This window comes from Bombus fervidus, chromosome 1 (assembly GCF_041682495.2).
Source record: "Bombus fervidus isolate BK054 chromosome 1, iyBomFerv1, whole genome shotgun sequence".
In the NCBI taxonomy this organism is placed as follows: domain Eukaryota; kingdom Metazoa; phylum Arthropoda; class Insecta; order Hymenoptera; family Apidae; genus Bombus; species Bombus fervidus.
The window spans coordinates 18,083,194-18,102,567 of record NC_091517.1 but is presented as its reverse complement, the minus strand read 5'-3'; the positions used below and the strand labels follow the sequence as shown (position 1 = coordinate 18,102,567).

At 44.1% G+C, this 19,374-nt stretch overlaps 1 protein-coding gene across 6 annotated transcripts in view; it reads left to right on the top strand.

The window, feature by feature from the left end:
• Nucleotides 1–19,374, top strand: part of Sox102f (transcription factor Sox102F) — a 206,341-nt gene that overhangs the window by 44,053 nt on the left and 142,914 nt on the right. For 3 of the 6 annotated variants that reach the window (XM_072006599.1, XM_072006617.1, XM_072006593.1), the window contains exons 1-2: nt 17,155–17,337; nt 18,198–18,292. In XM_072006599.1, coding sequence (XP_071862700.1) covers nt 17,170–17,337; nt 18,198–18,292 — 263 coding nt within the window. In that variant the 5' untranslated portion in view covers nt 17,155–17,169. Of the gene's footprint in view, nt 1–17,154; nt 17,338–18,197; nt 18,293–19,374 lie in introns of those variants that run through there. The other 3 variants (XM_072006608.1, XM_072006646.1, XM_072006641.1) reach the window with 1 other exon arrangement.

The window sequence follows — 19,374 nt, the reverse complement described above, 5'->3', positions numbered from 1 at the left end:
GATTGTACGCCGCGACGCCGTTCGGCTCGCGTCGCTTTTTCTGTAGGCGGCAGCTTCCGGTTGCTGGACACGCCGCGGAACTGCGATCGATCTGTCCGACTCGTTTCTCGAGTTCCGAAGTTCCGGGCTGAATATGCTTGTTCTTTGTTAACGTTTATAGTTGTAGTATTATCAAAAAGTATGAAGATGTGTAGTTTTTGGGATCGTATACGTATAAAGACCACAGGAAAAGAACATGATAAATTATCGGACGTTTAACAGGGAAGCTGCTTTAAAATTCAATTCACTGCCAATCAATCACATATCAAAACTGGTTTTCTACGCGGTTTTGAGATTAAATATCTGTTATAACATTGGGTATGCTCTTGGCTTTTTAGAATACTTCACAGATTTATCACTCATTTTTAAAAGGCTCGTGTCTTCGACTTGATTGTTCCCTTTCCAAATACGTCACATCAATATGCTCTTGTTTAGCTATCGATATAATATAAATATAAATAATATAATATAATATAATATAATATATAAATCAATATAATATAAATAGAATGAGATGGGCTTATCATGTTCTTTGCTAAGCGAGAACCTTTCCTTTTTTTTTTAATGTATTACTAAATATCGGAAGATATAATTTTAACATCGAAGTATTAGCAAATTTCTAAATTTCTCACCTAGATATAATAGGATTTTAATTTTCATGAAGGAATTCCAAGATCGTGCATTCTCAATGAAGCTAACTTTGTGAAATCCATTTACGTTCTAGCGCAACCTAAGCCCGTGTTTCTCGTTTATCATATTTACAATTCATTCAATTCGTTCCTCTTTCCTGCTGAATTTTAATCTCGATTCAAATGAATTCCGTTATACGATATTATTTCAAATTATCTTTGTTCTCCCTGCTTGTTAGTAAGAAGATACAAGATACACCGTATTTATACACGACTCGATTCACATTTTTTTCTATAATTGCGCGCATCCTATTCGCAGTTATGCGGAGATTCGAGCCTGCGATTCTGTCTAATTTAGACTCAACCCACACGCGCGTTACCGGGCAAACTAGCCGTAATATTCTTATATACAATTTATCGATGAACACGGTTAATTAATAATAGTGTGCGAACATTTCGATATCTTTTGCGTTGGTTTACACGATACTGACACTTCGCTAACGAGCTATATGGATATCCTCTTTTTCTTTCGAAACTTATTTCCTGTTTTCTTCTTTTTTCTTTTTTTTTTTTTTTTTTTCTTGCTATTCGTGAAGAAATTGATATCTCAGATAAAATTCTTGTACACACACACACACACACACACCAAGCTTGTTAATATTAAAATTCCCAAAAAAGGCTTTCGTTCTTGCGAAAATAAAATATTGATCGAATCTTTCTAAATCGTCGTCGAAATATCTCTGAAATATCGAAAATGGATACGCGTGCTGCAAAGAAATATTTTAGCTAAGTGAAAGCACTCGTTGTAAAACATTGCTCTTACGAAATTCCCGTTTGATATTCCAACTATGCCATGATTTATAAGCGGACCTTCGACTAAAGCGAATGAAACAAAACTATGCCACATTTTATGCCAAGCCGACCAGTGACGATTATATCTCGCAAAGGAAAGAACCCGGAAGTATGTCCCAAACTCGACACAAACCTGTCCAGAAATTAAGAATATTCTTCCAATTACCATAAACTACAGTCGTTCCATCGGCAGCTTGATATCCTTCCAATATCAATCGCAATTTAATCGAACCACGTAAGAGATCAGGGAGTAATCACCTAATCATCATAAATTGACTTCTCTCGTCGCGTCATGGCCAGTAACGTGGACGATAAATTAGCCAATTCACAACCGATCTGGCATAAAATCCCTATATTATGGATTCGTTGAAAGGAGAGAAGCAAAAGTTCGTACAAAAACGTTCACCACGCGAATTCTTTCGCTTTATCGTGCGTTGATCCTCCGGCGCGTCGGATCTTCTTCCGTCGAGGAGGCAGCAAAAGGCGATGCGCGATGGTCGGAGAAGGAAGCATTCGGTGAATTGAATTATTTAAAGGCCGCGCAAGAACAGGCGCCTTTTATGAGTGTCCCACACAATGGCGGCTTTGTGGGCTGCGCGTTGGGTACACGTGTTGCGTGCACGCGCTCACGTACAACGGTGGCGGGTGGCGGGTTGCGGTGTGCCACTGCCGCCGCCGCCACCACGTGAATGTGCTAATAATGAAGGTAAATTTGTTCCGAGGAGTCATTAATTAAAGTATTTTGTAACAGAAGGCAGAAATGGCGACGCCACCGGCCGTCACCGTCGACGCGTCCTCTCCCTGTCTGCGCACGAATTTTCCGCATCCAGCGGCGTGTCGCGCCGCGTAATAAACAGCGCCTGGGCGATGTTCGCGACCACTCTCTTTCTATACACACGGTAATCTGGTGTATACGCGTGTGTCGGTGTGCTCTCGTGTACAGAAGACGGACGAATAGAGGAAGACCTGGAGGAAGGCAACGAGCCACGCCACCGCGCCATGCCACGGCAGCCCGTATAAATAAAGGTGGCGATCATAGAATTGCTAATGTTTCAAAGAGAGATATTATTCTTTTCAGAAGATGACAGGGCATGCGACTCGGCGAGAGACCTTTCAGAGGGTCGAACAGAGGGTAGGGGGCGCAAGAAGAAGAGAAGAGGCTGGGAGGACCGAGAGATGCTCGGGGACAGGGAGAAGTCGGTGGTAGCACCGGTGGTGGTTGGTGGTGGATGATGGTTTGTCGAGCTCTGACGGTGGTGGCCGGATAACTCTGGCGCCTTCTCCCTTTCTCTCTGTCTCTCTTCTTTCTCTTCTCGTGTATACAGGCGACTTTGCCAGATTCGCGTGTATAAGTCCATACGAGCGAACCCGGCTGTCTGTCCGTCTCTCTCTCTCTCTCTCTCTCTCTCTCTCTCTCTCTCTCTCTTTCTCTCTCTCTCGCCATACTTATATATTACTCGCTGAGACGCGCTCGCCCCCTATACGAACGTCCTACACGCGTCCGTACACAGAACACCCGTGTCCAGGTCTGCGTGAATACGTATACATTATGCGTCTATACAAAACAAGCAGCCAGCAGTAATTCAAAGGCCTCCATTCAAGGCTCCGTCTCTATTCTTGCTCTCTCCTACGGTTTGTAAACCGTTTCGTTCGCCGGTTGCCCCCTGTTCCTCCCTGGCAACGATGCTTCTCCTCGCCCGAGCGAGTATACTAATAACTAATAAGGAACGCGCGGAGCCTCGGACCTTTCGAACTGTTTTCCGTTGCGGTGGCCTCGCCGCGAGAGACTCGCCAGAGTCTCTGAGAGACTGGCCTCATTATCGCGGCCTCATGCCACACCACAGGGGAGAGAACGCGAATGCGGAAAATAACGGCTTTGATATTGTCTCTCCCGACTCGGTGGCGGAGTAATGGACAATGAAGATCGCATCAAGCGATTCAAAGAACGATCCCGAGGCCACGGCGAGAGATATCAGACGCGCGACTCCGCCGCGCCGCGCCGCGCGGACAATGAGCCCGGAATGAAAGCGGAATAATCCACACGCTGGCTGAATTAATCTTCATTTCTAGCCGCGCGACCGTGTAACGCTGCTGGAATATTGGTCAGAACGGTTTCACAATTGACATTTCCATCTTTCTTCGCTCGCTGTCGGCCTCTGATTGTTTCTTCAACCGTGTTTTCTACCATGCTTTTCTGGGGGAAGTCGAGGATATTGAAGGGTGGTTCGTGCAAAGGGAACGTAATTTGCTCGATTTCCTTAAGAATCGTTCGTATATGGGCGAAGAAAATGCCACTTTGACGTCGAAGCCGTTTCTCTCTTTGAACAAAGTTTGGACACTTGAGATTCTTTTAATAAAAAACGTAAACAAAGATGATAGAAGTTTAAGAATTATCTAATTTTATGATTACGATAATTCGAATGGAAAATGATTTTTCGTAGATTTTAACGACTCGCCTAATGCCACTTTCGTTCGTTTTCTAGAGACATCGCGCGATAGTACGGTTATCTATTAAAAGTCATCGGAGCCTTGGAAAGCTATAATCAAGCAGCGATAATCATCGACTAATGAATCCATTAGTAAATCGCAATGCCGTGAAAGGTCTTTTTTAATACTCCCTGTAATTTGTCTTGGAATAAATTCGAACCAAGTGAGACTGGGAATATTTAATGAGAAGTGGTCACGAGATTATAGCTTATGTAATTTTTATTATCCTTCGTTTTTTGTAGTTTACGATTGCAAGATAAGTAAACAGTTCACACGCAACAATTCAATTCGCGTTCTTCGATGATTACAGCTTTCGGTAACAAGATGTTAAAACATCTGACAAAATTTTCTCGATATCCACGATCGAAGAACGGGGTACGATACGATCAGTTTACAATTTTCTTTTGCAAGATAGCAATTTTTTAAATCGAGACGATAATACTTCACGGTTTTACGTGGATCGTGTTTTTTTACAAAATTTTCTGTACACAATTCGTCGTCAAAATTCGCTACCTCTAAAAATGGCAAGTTAAGAGACGTGATGGGTATAGCAGATATCAATGAGCAAACATCGTTTATTTCTCGTATACGCCACATGTCATGATTATAAAATCATTTTATAATATCTGATTCCCGCGCACCATAATTAAGATTAAGACAGACTACGTAAATCATGCACATCCTCGCAGGAAGAACTTTTCCTGCTCTTGTTTCCATTCAAGTTCGATCCGAAAATATAAAATCTAAAAACTTTATCCAACTTCGCAGTTGTAAAATGCGATGTACTATTTCCCTTTACGTGATATGCCTTCCTGTGCAATCAGCACCGTTTAACTGTGAAATTATACATTACGCCAACGATTACCTTAATTGCTAGCTCGATCGAGCATAAATCGCGTTTCTTTTTAATTTCCTATCTACCTTAGAATCCATAATTTTCTCCAAATCGAGAAGAGACTAATCATCGACAGATCCAACCCAGTCTCGTCTTGTCTGACCGCTGACCTTACGCGTGTGAACGGAACCACTTTGGAATCAAATCAAGTCGGTACAAACTTCGTAAAACGACAGGTATTCTCGCAATTTCTCGGTGGCTGGCAAGGCCAAGGGAAGCCCATCGAGAGTTGTGATCTCTTCGGTAGTGTGAAACGAACGCGGAACAAACAAAAAGCGTGCACTTGGTTGGTCCCCGCGGCGGAGCAACCCTCATCAAGTTTTACGAGCCGGCGTCTCCACGCGCGGACACGAGCAACCTCGGTGTACTTACGCGTCGAGGAATAAATTTCTTTATTACTTTGTAGCAGAGCCCTAATGAAATACTTAATAACAGTATTAAACCGGATCGTTAAGGCGAGTGGAAAACGATCGCGGTCTCGTGGTAAAAAGTTATACGCGCGCGAGTACGCGACCTGGTTTCACAGAACGAAGAAGACGAAAGCTCGTGGAGGAGCTGTAGAACGATCGAGCCTACACTGGCTAGAAAGAAATTACCGAGTAATTAGAGTTGTCTGTTCTGTTGCCGATAGAAGAGGGATTACGGGCCACCCTGTTGATGGTATCAAGGTAAGGATTAACGAGAATCGGTCGCGCGACGTTCGCGCGTGATACACAGGATTGATTATCGGCAGGAGTCTCTTCCACGCGTTTGGTATTCGAACGTGTGCTTGATTGATCTGGATCACCGACCAACGAAAGAAACAAGAAGGAACAAAAAGTGAGAACCGTGCTTCGTTTGGTCATGATACACAAGACTGATTATCAATAGGGATCGTTCTCATTTCCACGCGTTTGGTATTCGAACGTCCAAGTAGACGCATAGAGTTCGATCGAACCAGATCATCGCCCACTGAAAAGAAAGAAAAAAAAAAAAAAAAAAAAAGTAAAAGGAGAAAAAGGGAAAGAAGGAAGAAATTAGAAAAAGAAGAAAGGAAAGTACTGAAAGAGAAAAGCATCGAATCATCGCGATAGTACGGGTTACGTCAGACGAAGACGATCATCGATTCTCTCGAGCTAAACGAGGTGTCCTTGGTGGACACCTGTCAACGAGCCCCAGTCGACAGAACGATTACGGAGTGACGAACGAGTCGACGTTACGGCACGGTCTCGTGCAGGAAGAAGGGATCGAGGTGGCCGTGGAGAGAGAGGGAAGCTAGTCACCCTCGACTTATACACGTTGGAAGGTCGATGGAATTTCAGAGTGTCGGTCGAGAGGAGAAGATCGGCTACTAAATTGGTGAAGGGCGAGCACGCCGGAGGCTTCCATCCTGTTTCCCCCTTAACACGACCAACCCCCTTCTATTCACCCTTACACGAGGTCTGCAACGAAACACGAAGCTCTCGATCGGGTTTGACGTCAGACAGAGGAAACGGTTTCGCGCGATATAGTGATTGTCATTTTCCGGCCTGCATCCGGACCGTGTTGCTTTTTCTCCGTCGCCTCTTCTCCGCGCAGTCTACTTTCAATTATTTTTTACGATCAAGTATCCTATTCCCAGGATAGGCGTCTGTTCGACGTCTGTTTTTGTGCTCGCCGTGATTGCGTCTCCTCTTTCGTCCGATCGTCCATCGATGAACAAACGATCGTCCCTAACGGATTCGTCCAGGGACTTAATCGACTTCTAGCACGGAGTTTGTCTCTTTTCTTTGATGTTCGACGACGAGTACGATTATGGGCTTCTTGGTGGAGTTTCTGTGAGAGTTGTCCTTTAGAATTTGATATTTTAGGGAGTTTGAGATTTCTGGTATTTGGGGTAATTAGTTACGGCGGATAAACATAATGGTGTTTTGTAATATCTGTGATACTTTGACTTCATACTATAAATGTAGGTGAATCATTTTTTATTACGCAGATAGAAATTTTAAGTACTAGATACCGAGAAATCGATACTTTCAAGTGTCAGGCTTTGATATTTTACGAGCTGATTAATTTCGAATGTATCTTGAAATAAAATTTATTATTACCTTTCTAAAACGAGTTTTGTAATTTCATGCGAAAACAACGCGTTTACGCTTCTGCACATATTCCGCACAGTCGGAGGAATTTTTACAAGACCTGACTACCCAATTCGAAAGAAGTTCACTTCTTACAATAGACGTGACTTTCATCGAGCGGCCGCTCTCCTGCCGACGAGGCGATTCGTTCTTCCTCTGATTACGAGAATGATTCGAAATATTTTCTGACGTGTCATCTTTCTCGCCTCGGTTGCCCGTGCCTCTTTTGCGTAACAGCGTAAGTAGTCAAAGAAGGTGGTCGATCACCGGCATAAACTTCGAAGAAGTACGACGCAGGCGAGTTTATGTGACGTGCATAGCTGGACGTCTCTCTCAATCCCGGTTTCAAGGCTACTTCACATCACAATGGTCACCTAACGGTTAAAACTCCAGGCAGAGCAGACTTCGAGAGCGTTGGAACGTAATAATGGCCGTACCCCTCTATCGATGAGGAAGGATCGAACATCTCTCTGGCCTTATCGACGAGAGTTAATTATAATCGAAGACCGGTTAGTTGTTTGGTTTCGTTGAAAGCATCCGAAGACTACAAGGAACCCTCTGAACAAGGGCTAGCTCCCCCTTCGTCCGGTTCATTGTAAATTAATTACCTGGAAATGAGAAATCTCCGGTATACGTTCGCTTCCGTAAACGAACGAGCTCAATGGGAGGTAAAAAGTGTTCTTTAAGCGGCTCTTCGATGCGACTGATTGTCTTCCTCGCCCTGTTCGAGCCCTTTCATCGGTATCTCGGCTGATGTATTTATGCGCCGCGAATGGGGTTGAAGACTTACTGGGGTAATAGTACGCCGCTGATGAAAGTGAGGCTGTTATCGACGATTTGAAATAAAAGGAGGTAGTAATCGATCTACAAAGTGTTTGATGTACTAACAAAAATTATTATTATTCAAATAGCGCACACGCGTGTATCTATTTTTCGTATATCAGAATTGCCCTTGGGTTCGAAAAATATATCTTTACGCACCTGTAACATTACGCAAGAGACAAAAATCTCAAGCTCCATCTCTGACAATGTCCTCTTTACGTATGTATATTCTTCATAAAAGAATCGGCGCAACGAGTTAGGCAAACGTTCTTTAACCTATAAAAATAGCGGTCGCGAAGTGGAAAGAAAGAGTGCGGGGATGCGGGTTGGACTACGCCTGAAAGGCACCGAAAATTCGCGAATCCTATCTAATTGAATCAGAAAACAATTGTCACGCGTTCCCGCGATGACACACTCGCGCGCGTAACTCGCTCGCGTCCTCACCTACGCAATCCGTCGTAGTACACTAGAACGAGAGAATTTTCACCTGCTCAAATAGAGCCCGGCCTCGTCGAGTTCGCCGTGTCATTGTGTTTGCATTATTATGTTAATCACAACGAAGACGGTAACAATGCGTCAACCTCGATTTAGGAAGCGACTCGAAAAAACATATAGCTGAGCAAATATTAACTAAGCAAATTGTTAGTTTGCTCCTCGGTGACTGGCCACCTCTATTCCCCTCTTGCAAGAAATGGAAACGAACAGAGGAGAAGACCTTTTTTATGCCGGGCTCTGTGTGTGTATGTGTGACGAGCACGACGATCTCTCGCGGTTTTGCCGAGACACGGAGCCGCAACTTGCAAATTGAGCATACCTATTTACGGCGTCACAAGTGTTCTAGCAAACGACCTCGTGATAGCTAATTCGCGGGGGACGTCACGGGATTTTCGACACTGCCGATTCGACGTGTGAATCTTTGTTTTACGCGAGACTTTACCACTTTACCGATAAATATTTGAGTACAACTCGTAGATGGTCCTGGTTCCTCGAATTGATTATGTATCAGCGAACGTCGATTTCTTTTTTGATACACGGTATTTTAAGAGGAAATGGTGACAAATGTTTGATTCATGCAGGAAGAGTCGATTCTGTGACTCGATTAACTGGTCACGGTAGTCGTCCACTAAGTGGAAGATCGAACGATAGATAGCTCTATTTGGAAACTTTGTTTTATCCAATCTTCTTTTTGTGATAGTTTAAATTATACCTATTCACAGGATACAACATCGACGAGCTATAATTTAACTCAATCTTCGCAAAAGAGTTTTAATGGTGACAAATTGAACAGCCTACAGGGATTTACAAAGAATAAAAAGATTTTCAAAACACGAATCACGAAGTTACCGGATAATCGCCTAAGGTCATTCCAGTAAACGTTACTTGATAGAATGCTAATGTCTTTAATTCCAACTCAGAAGATAACGGATTATTATACACATATATTTCAATGGTTAACTTCCTGCTATGAAGAGATCAGGAAATTCTTCTAAATTTCACGACGAACATTTCGAGTACATAATTCAACACAATGCAGAAACCATACAAATGTACGACAAAAACTCTGCTATCAACGCGAAAATCACCTCTCATCCAAGCAACAAGCAAAAACAACAGACTCCCTAGCAAGAGCCAGTAGCGGAGTCGTACTGTGAGAAATCAATCGACTCTGTTGGACCTATTCTTGGAGTCGCGAACAAAGCCTCGATACGAACATATTCGGCCCGGGAAATAGCGGCACGCGATAAGCACGGCTCGCTCGAAAGGCGAGAGCGTGCTCGATCGAGGACGCTCGTGGCACTAATAACGTTAGCGTAGCACCGCTCGAGTAGTGGCATCGAGGAGCGGCCGAGTGCTTGGCGTAGACCACTCGTCCGAGCAACCCCCAACGTGCACGGAAGCCGCGACTCGACTCTGCCAGTTCCCATCGCCCACGATGCCAGTCATTCGTTCCAGTCCCTTCCACTTACTCCTTTCCCCTCTCAGGCCGACCTGTAACGCAATTACGATTGTTGTTTGAATGAACAATCAAGCGCCCTCGAGGCGCGCGCTCCCAATCATTCAATTTCTGTTCAATCGACTTGGAGCGTCGCCTGGGCCACCCCTTTGCGCCACGACGTCGTCTATCCTTGTCACGAACCGAGAATCGTGGAATAACTCGGTCGAAGGACAAGGATGAGACATTACGAAGGTTTGGCTTGGCTATTAAGGGTGAACGGCGAAGAAACGAAGGACAGGGAAGAGAAAAGTCAACGTGGTTATTGTTGCCAGCTGACAAAGAGATCGCGTTCGTTCTGCTCTCCTTATTCACTGCCACTGACAGGGCACGCATTACCCCGAGAAAAGAAGCTAATAACAGTCGGTTGGAACAGCCGTCTGTTTATCGGCTACCTGCCTCGACGTGCGCCCTGCAAAAGTTGAACAGCGTAGTGCGGAGGACAGCGTCGTTTTCGGCGCGTGGAATCCGGCCCGCGCGGCTTTCTTCGCGCGGACGCGCGTGCACCCGGACACGCCTCGTGAAACCCGGTTATTAGTTCCCCGCGGGAGGGCTGTCCCCCTTCTCTGATTCTTTCCACCTCTCGTGGACGGGTGCCACCGCTTGGAGACGAGGGTTCGTTCACGCGGACAACCGGCCTCCTGTTACTTCACTCGTGACGTCATTCAGCGACGATGAATTTCACTGTACCGTGGAATTTGATCGGTATCCGGCTTAGCTCGTTCACAACGAACCCGTGTATGCCCGCGTGAAACGCCACGAAAAACGCTTTCTAATTGGAAAGCTGGATTTCGTGACACCGAACGACGGGATCCAACGATAGCTACTTGATGTTTGCATTTGCTGCTTTGTATTTGAAAAGATGAAACGCCGGTGTGGTTCTTGACAATGACGAAGATGAGTTTGCCTCTCCATTTACGTGCATTTAACTTTTGTGCAAGTATTACCGATGATCCACAATAATCTACCTACGTAACTATCTCTTGAACTATTCGTTAATGTGGAAAATGCTGAACGTACATCTTTCTGAAGTGGGAGGTGTCTTCAAGATCATAAGGTTAATTATTTTATTTCTTTAAATGGTACTATGTATTTGCGATTTGCAAACCATTTGTGAACGTACATACGAGAGGATGGTTTTTTGAGTACTTTACTTTTCTTTGAATCATTGGTCGGTAGCATGTAAAAGTTCTATAGCTCAATACCATAAAGACCTATTAATGAAAAGGATGTTCGCATTGGAGATCTGAAAAAATTAATAATGGTGGGAAATATTTCTGAAAAGGTGGTGTATTGATAAATTCAAGGACTGTCATTACCTTTTACAAGGGACGCTCATTACTTTTACTCGATAATGGGTTTATTATAGGATTTGTATACATCATATGTTATTAACAAATAGTGGCATTTGATAACAAAAAGGCAGTGAATACAACATAGATGTAGTATAGAACTAACTTTTGCCGTGGTTACGAGAAACATATGAAGATCGTTTTTTTTTGTTGGCGGTGAACATGAATCTTACACGGATTTTCCAAGTGTTATGTCGAAATGTCTGTCTGTTTCTATCGCTGACTGGAATTCCTTTCTATTTACGTACAAACTCTTTCATAACCCACGAAGAAAAATTTTCTACACGATTCGATGAATAATGCTGAATAAAAAGTACCATACATCTAAATGTACCCGAAAGAAACCACCAATCAATGAGACGCTATAATAAAGGTACAAGTATTTTAATTCTCGAATTATCAATCATGAGAATACAAGTTTTCTAAAACGGCCTTTTCTAAGATCTTTCGAAATATTAACCGTTTCATATTTAACATCATTCTCTTCTATCGTCGATTCATGCGATATACTTTGATTCTCTCATTATAAAATATATACTTTGTATTTCATAATTTTTATTAAATAAAGCACTTTCTCAGTTTCACACGTGAACTCTCTAAAGCAACATTCGATACCTAACGGTACATATAATAATAACACCGACGCTAATAATACCGATCGATCGTTCGATAGTTCCAACGTACACAATCATTGACAATAAACTAATCATCCGAATCATGGGCACTAATCCCCACCGTAGAAACGGTTAATCGGACGAGTACCGTAGCTTGGATAATATTCATCAGGGACCGTAACGCTGAAAAAAATGCATCGCGCGCGGCCTTTTGCCGAGGCCTGAAATATGACCCGTGCAAGGATTGCCTGCGAATTACGGTGATCGTCCAGTCGCGATATATTGCTGAGAGGCCAGCGGGAAGGCCGAGGAAGCGTTAATGCAAACGAATAGTCGTAGATCGTGCGAAAAGTCTCGCAGGTCGTTATCGTTCACCTATTCCACGATTGATGTGTATTTCGGTTAACGTTTCTGACGTTTACGATCCGACTGAAATTGCCATGTGAAACCAGTTCTGATAGCAAATATCTGAATTCAGTCAGGAGACACATAAACAGAGAGTATTTATTAGCGACACGTAAAGCAATCACTGACTAGAGGAAATGTTTCATCACACCGAACAGTTCATGATTCCTTGATGGGGGAAGGTTCTTCGGTGTCCCCCTTTGATTTTGATCTACTTTCGTAGCATGTTAGTTGTATCACTCGCTGTTTGTAGGGTAGGGATGGATTTAGATGTGGAAATGGGAAGGTGCCTCGATCATTTGCATCGTATTTGGTCTGTGGTGTCACGGAGTTAGTGATACTTCCAACGGGATTGTTATTTTATTCGGATTTATTCATGAGATTTATTTATATAATACTTATATTTAATACTGTGGAACGATATTTGTTTGCTTTCAAATCTCAATGACCATCGATCGCTTGATTCCCACAGCTCCAATTCTCTTCCCTTTTTCCATGGTAGAACCTGTAAACACGCTTGCAAATCGCAAGTATCTCAACTAAGAAGAGACTATCCAAACTCTACGGTCCCACGACCGAGAGACATAGGCGTTATCGACAGAAAAAAGATGCGAGCGCGCTTTTTCCGCGCGACGTAACAGGCCAATTATCGTGTTAACACGAGCACGAGTGCAGCGCGTCGATTCGAGGCAAAGTAAGTACAAATACCGGTGTAACTTACTTAGTTAAGTCGGTGCTGGTGCCGTGCTCGGATCTAGAAGACAGGGAGACAGCCGCCCAATGAAACACTGTGGATGTGGATGAACAAAGAAAGAAACACTACACGAAGAACGGAAGGAGAGAGAAAGCGTGGAAGAAACAGGTGAAGGAGAGGGAAGGGGTAGCCAGGGAGAGCCAGCAGAAGAGAGTCACAAGAGCTTGTGAGAGACGAACGAAGTCGCCTGGAAGAGGTAAGAGGGCCGCGTGATTCGGACGCGAGGAAGAGAGATCCGACGAGAAAAAGAGAGGACAGAGGGAAGCAGGATCAGTGGTAGGAGGGGGAGGGGAGTGCAACGGGTGAACGGGTGAACGGCCTGCCGCGTCCTTGCGAACCACCTGACCACACCGGCCGTGCCGCCACCACTCGGCCTCTCCAGCATCCTTCCAGCGGCTCGGACTCGCCTTCCAACCGGCAAACAGCTCGCCTACCGGACTCCTACCTGACCGATCGCCTGCCTCGCTTCGGTCCCGATTCGCTTCCTCTCGACCGATTGTTCCTGAATCTTCGAACCGCTACTCCTTTTCTCAGCCCGAGCAAATACATTCTTTAATCAGCTGTTCGTCTGCTGCCGCCGCTACCGCCGTCGCGCCACTCAGCATGCCGCTCGTTCCGCGGACCAACTGCATGGGTCGCTCCTCTCGTGGTCGTTCGTTCGGACGGTCGTTTTCGAGACTCGGTTGTTTGATCGAGTTTGTGAAGAGGATTCGGAGCTTTTGTTTCGTGGAACCTTATTGGAAGTAAGAGGTTCTTGATATTGACGAGGACGATTTGATTTTATGATAGGTTTATGGTGAAAACAAATGGAAGGGTTCTGTGAAAAAGTAGTACAAGTAATGGGAATGCACGTCCCTGATTCCACTATGAAACATCTGCATTGTGTACAAGAGTCGCAACAATTTTATTACCGTGTTATCTAGGAGCGCCAAGGAACTTATTGTGTTTCCAACATCCTGCTTTTAGATTGAAATTTATTCTCTAATATACAGCTACACAATATCCTTTCACGTCGACACATTTCTATTTCTTTCAAACAAACGATACATCCGATTCTATACGATCCATATATTTCGTATCGACTCTCTCGAACATTCTTAATTTATCCAATGAAATTCTGAACGATAGGCCAACTAGAGGAGCTTTGTTACAAGACTTCGGCGAATGTTTCAGACTGGAAACAAGGCTGTTTCTGGGACATCAACCTGTGATGCATATGGTTCCACTAGAAGGTACTGTTCACAGCAAGGTACTGTTCATAGCAAGATTTCGCGAAGTGTAATGTCACCGGCGCGTTTCGCCCACGCTCAGGAACTACAATAGGAGTAACAATGATGCTATAAATTGCTGCGTGTGTTCTTCGCGCGGTCTAGAAATCGGAGCACACCTAAATTCCTGGGTTAGCGAGCCAATCTGTTTGCCCGTAAATAATGGCGCTTTGTCTAAGCGTTCGCGGTTGCGTTATCCCGGCCATCTGGACACCGGTAACGACCGTTTCGACTGATAACGTTTGTTGCTGACGAAAAGCAAAGAGAAAACAAGGGAGGAGGAAAAATGTTCGCGAGACACGAGGCTAGAAATTTCCTGCGACTCCATCGAGAAGAAACAAGAAACAGCGAAACACTGGTCTATTACGTTTGACCAGATCCAAAAATGGCTGGGTAGGTTGCTGGTCGCACGCTTCCTTATTTCTTAAGAACACCCACGCGTTATTAGCATATTAATGCAATAGCGAAAACTCGAGGCGACCCGGTGTTTCTGGAAGACCTAAATGGCGAAGAACGCTCCTTTCGCATGGTGTGGATGATGAAAAGAAGAGAAAGAAAAAAGTAGCCGTCTGATTTTGATGCGCCATTACGCTAGGCGTTATCCGGGAATTACAACTTCCTTCTTGTTGCACCGCGCTGGACGGCCAATAAACGCGCGATTGCTGTGCACCAAAAAAAGCCGCGGCCTCCGTGAAATATGCTCAGAAAATATGATTCTTCCTGTTGGTAATGGCGCGAACGTTACATTTATCAGGAAATAAGATTCGCCGTACGGTTCTCGAGCAATACGGGGAGAAGAAGAAACGAGAAGGCGGTGCATTATCGTCGGTGCATTCGCAATCGTGCCTCCAACTACCATTACCGCCGTAAGCTTCTGTCGGCGACCCAGCGCCACCGACTCCCATGTCCGACGATTTGCGCGTAATACAAGCCGAGTTTACGTATTTTTCTGTTCGGTCGCGGTATACAGCTCGCTCGCGAACCCTATCCCCCTTTCTCTGATACCTGGAACGGAGCTAATGTTCCAACATCACTTTCTTCGCTGGTCGAAAGTGGCCATTTAGCGCCTTTATGACCGCCTCTTACTGCCGCCAGGTGTCGCGCTTCTATGATCATATCGATATATCGAGTGCCCTATTAACGTAGTTGTACTGACTGCATTCCGAAGATGCAACGAGAATTGTCCGCGGTCCGAAGCGATGTTCCTGTTGCAGGTTGTGTTGCATCGACGCGCTTTAATCGGATGTCTTAATCGTGAGCTGAAGTACTGGCGAGTTAGAGTTAAACATAAGGAAGGGAAACGTAGTGTGTTAATAAATATACGTAATTTGTAGCAGTATTTAATACGAACAACGTCAGATTTAAATTAAACTGACAGGTATCTTAAATAACAAGTATAAATCGACTACATACATATGCATATCATTCATATTTGTATCCTAAGGTATAGAGCGTTGTAGCTTAAAAGATATGAACACTGGAATTTATTTGACGGAACAGACTCAAATTTAATAGACGATTATACGTTACAAACTATGCATCGTGCAAAACGTACAAGCATTTTCGATAGTAAAGCAGGCCTTTTAACGCGAGACCAATGCTCCGCCACTCGGGCTGTTTGTTTTTCTACAAATCGCAGGTATGCTGTGCTCGCTGACTAGCAGAAGTTACAGAAGGATCCCCAAGGCTAATGATCCATCATCTCCTTATTTCCAAGTCCGAAGTGGCTACTTAACGACTTTACGGCTCCCTGCTAGCCAGGAACGCCCACGTGCCACAGGTACCCCGGTCGCCTCGACTGCTAATTGATCGGTCGCTCTTTTAATAGAGCGAATCACCACTGCCAGATCGTCGTAGTGGCCGCACGGAACATGGGAACGTTCAGTTAGGAACGTCGTAGCCGGGACATGGTTAATGCGCCTCGTATTTCATTGGAAAGTTTCCGTGAAATTCGATGTACAGTGAATCTTGCAAGATATGAAGCGTTTCAGCGATGAACGAATTTCTTGGCCGATTGTTTCAATTAAATTTTACTCATAGAAATTAATGAAATCTATCAGCATTCTGTATTCGATATCTCTCTTGTCCTATTACCTGCTAGACTTAACTAAAACTACTACTGCTCTTATATCCATATCATTGAATCAAATATTTTGTTAACATATAATTAAATACAATTAAATACAATTAAATTTCTTTTTCTGATAGCGATTGCGGGTAGTCAGATTCGAAGTAGGATATATTTACACTATCAGAAGTAGCCTTGCCTCTGTCTCTCTCTCTCTCTCTCTCTCTTTCTAACCAGTGTATCTAAATACCAAAAGAAATGAACAGCGTATACAAATACTTTCTGCATCTCCTTCGGTTGTTTTTTCAAAAAGTCTCTCCCCAAAAAACAACTTCGTCCGCATCTCGACAAAGAATCAGCATTCACCCATTACCATCCGTTTCATCCCGCCTAGTTCGTTTCTTAACAAAAGAGGGAAGAAAAGAAGAAATCCCCCGGCAGTGTGACACAAGTTAGAGAGAAGCACCTGCTGTCGGGGCATCGAGTTCCCATTCTCGTCAGCGGGCACTTTCGTCGGGGCGATCAGTCTCGTCGAGCGATTCGGGAGATTTCGGTCGGCCGTAAATTACGGAAACGGAGAAGAATGTTTAGCAGACATTATATTTCCTCGGGACGGTTCATTTAACATCGTTGGATTCCTCGCGGCGGGAGGAATGCCGAGATTTCGAGTCGAAAACCACCTCGCGGCGTCCGATAGTCGGTCGCGCGCGCGCTCCAAACCAGCACAGGACGAGCAGAAGAAAAAGACAGTGACGTAGTGCCCACCTTCGGTGGAATCTCGTGTCATCTACCAGGTACTTCTCTCCTACTACCTCTGAATCATCGTCCTTTGTCTTCGTACAGGATCCTTCGTATCTGTCGGTCGCGACCGCGGGCCAAGACTCCACCGACCTCCATGCAAATCCTACGCGTTCGTCGCTGTGTCGCTGCGTTATCAATTATCGGAAGGTTGGATAATGGAGTCCTACGGGAACACGTTAGTAACGGTTTTTTTTTTTCTTTTTCTTTTTATTGGAGACGATGGCGAGGCTTGGAACCCTTAATTTGTGAAACGTTTGGCGAGGTTTGTTTCTTTCGTTTTTTACCAAGTAAGTTTGTAGGGAGTGGATTCTTTCGGATTCGAACTTTTTAGAGCTGTTAAGTGTGAGATACGTTTAATGTAATAAAAGTTGTTAGTGACGTTGATACGCTATAGAAATTTGATGGATGTTTCCTTACAATTTTCGTCGTATCGTACGAAGTAAGAAAGACGACAAATTTTTTTCTAAATACTTATTTATGAAAGTGAAAGGGATGGTTATGATCTTAATCTACTTATAAAAATATCTATGCTAATACGGCGTTAATACTTCTTTACGTAACGATACTTGATTAAAAACAACTATGAATGAGCGTACTACGATTTACGCCAAGCTAAATCCCGTTTCTACTTAAACATGCCTGATCCACGGCAAAATATGTACTCGCTTTGATAACCCTTATCAGCTTTCAAGATATCATAGCAAGATGTATATATAGTCTACAGTCTACGCAAAACATCTTAATTTTGCAACATTTATAACAATCAGTTTCGAGCGATAAACCTGCGTATCTATTACTTGATATTATACACGGTGACTCACTGAAACAAACTATATTCGTAAAATGATTAGAAATATGAGAGAATGAATTTAATGACAAAGCAAACTGAAATAAAAGTTTGAAATTTACTAAATTATTTCTGTGTTTAGACACTGTTTAATGCGTGAATTATATTTCTTTTCGTAATAATGTGACAAATTTTCTTTTCATATTCATATAGAAACACGTTGTGTAGGTACACACCTAGATTTTTCTTTACAAATTCACGAATCGTTCCGTCCAACCATAACGTTAAACCGTCTATCACGGACTACTAATAAAACGATTTTCTTCTGCCCGCAGAACGGTGTGCTTCCTGATGTTCGCCGTAATTGTTCGACGGTGGATGGGGTCGTCACGGCCATAAAGCCGATCAGCTGGAAGGAGATTCGAAGCCGGTGAGTCGAGCACCAGCACCTGCTTATTGCGCTTGTTCATTCAGGATGGGCCTGCGTCGGGGCGCCGAGCTCTCTATTCACCTTGAAAAGGCGCGAACGCGTCCCTCGATCCGTGTAAATGCCGTCGTATCGCGATAAACCGAATGAATCAGGATTCTTTGGAACTTGGAGTGGAAAAAATCCCTTCGATCGGAACTATCCACCAAAGAATCCTCCGCTAAATCATTCGTTCTTTTACAAAATCGATAATTAAATATTCGAGCGGATAGCTCCGCCTCTTCTGACAAATCGAGATTTTACACATTTTTATTTCCCATTTTTATCTTATGCTTGTACCATTTCTCGAGTCGAGGTCGCGTTTCCGCGACAACGTGAAACGGCATCGCGCGTTTGATCTAGCTCGTTCCTATTCGTAACGATTCATATTACAAATCCATTTTAAGCGGAGATATCGAGGTTCGGATGGCGAACTGTGTGGAGATTTTTCCACTTGATATGCTCGCTCTATGTCTACACCGGCAAAAGGTGAACCGCTGTGAAAAATGGACGAGGTCGCATGCGGCCGCGTACGAACATGGCGGGGCACGCGCGGACAATTACAGTCGGCCGGACACGATTTTACAATAACTCAATTCATTTCCGAGCGTACGTAAGAACGGGCTGACAAAAAAGCGCGGCTGGATATAGTTATTGCGGCTATGGTGCACACGTGAACAGGTCAGTCCGGTCGAGCGGTGGAACGACGCTGGGAGGGGGGAGTGGACAGGGATCGAGACAAGGGGACAGAAGGAAAGGTAAAAACGTAGACGGAGAGCGACCAGTGGAATCAGGTGGAAATGAAAGAGAGCGGGATAGATACAGAAAGAATTCTCTCGCGAGTACCACGAGCAACCTGAGCGACAAAGATCACTGTAAAGTCGGTTAAAAAGAGATAAGACGAAGAATGAAAGGAGACCGCCGAAGATGACGACAAGGAACAAGGAGACGTTCGAGTGAGATTTTCTATAAACGTAGAATACGTATTCATGCGAACGTGACAGTCGAAGATCGTTTAGAAATGTGCTTCTTTGATACACCGTGGC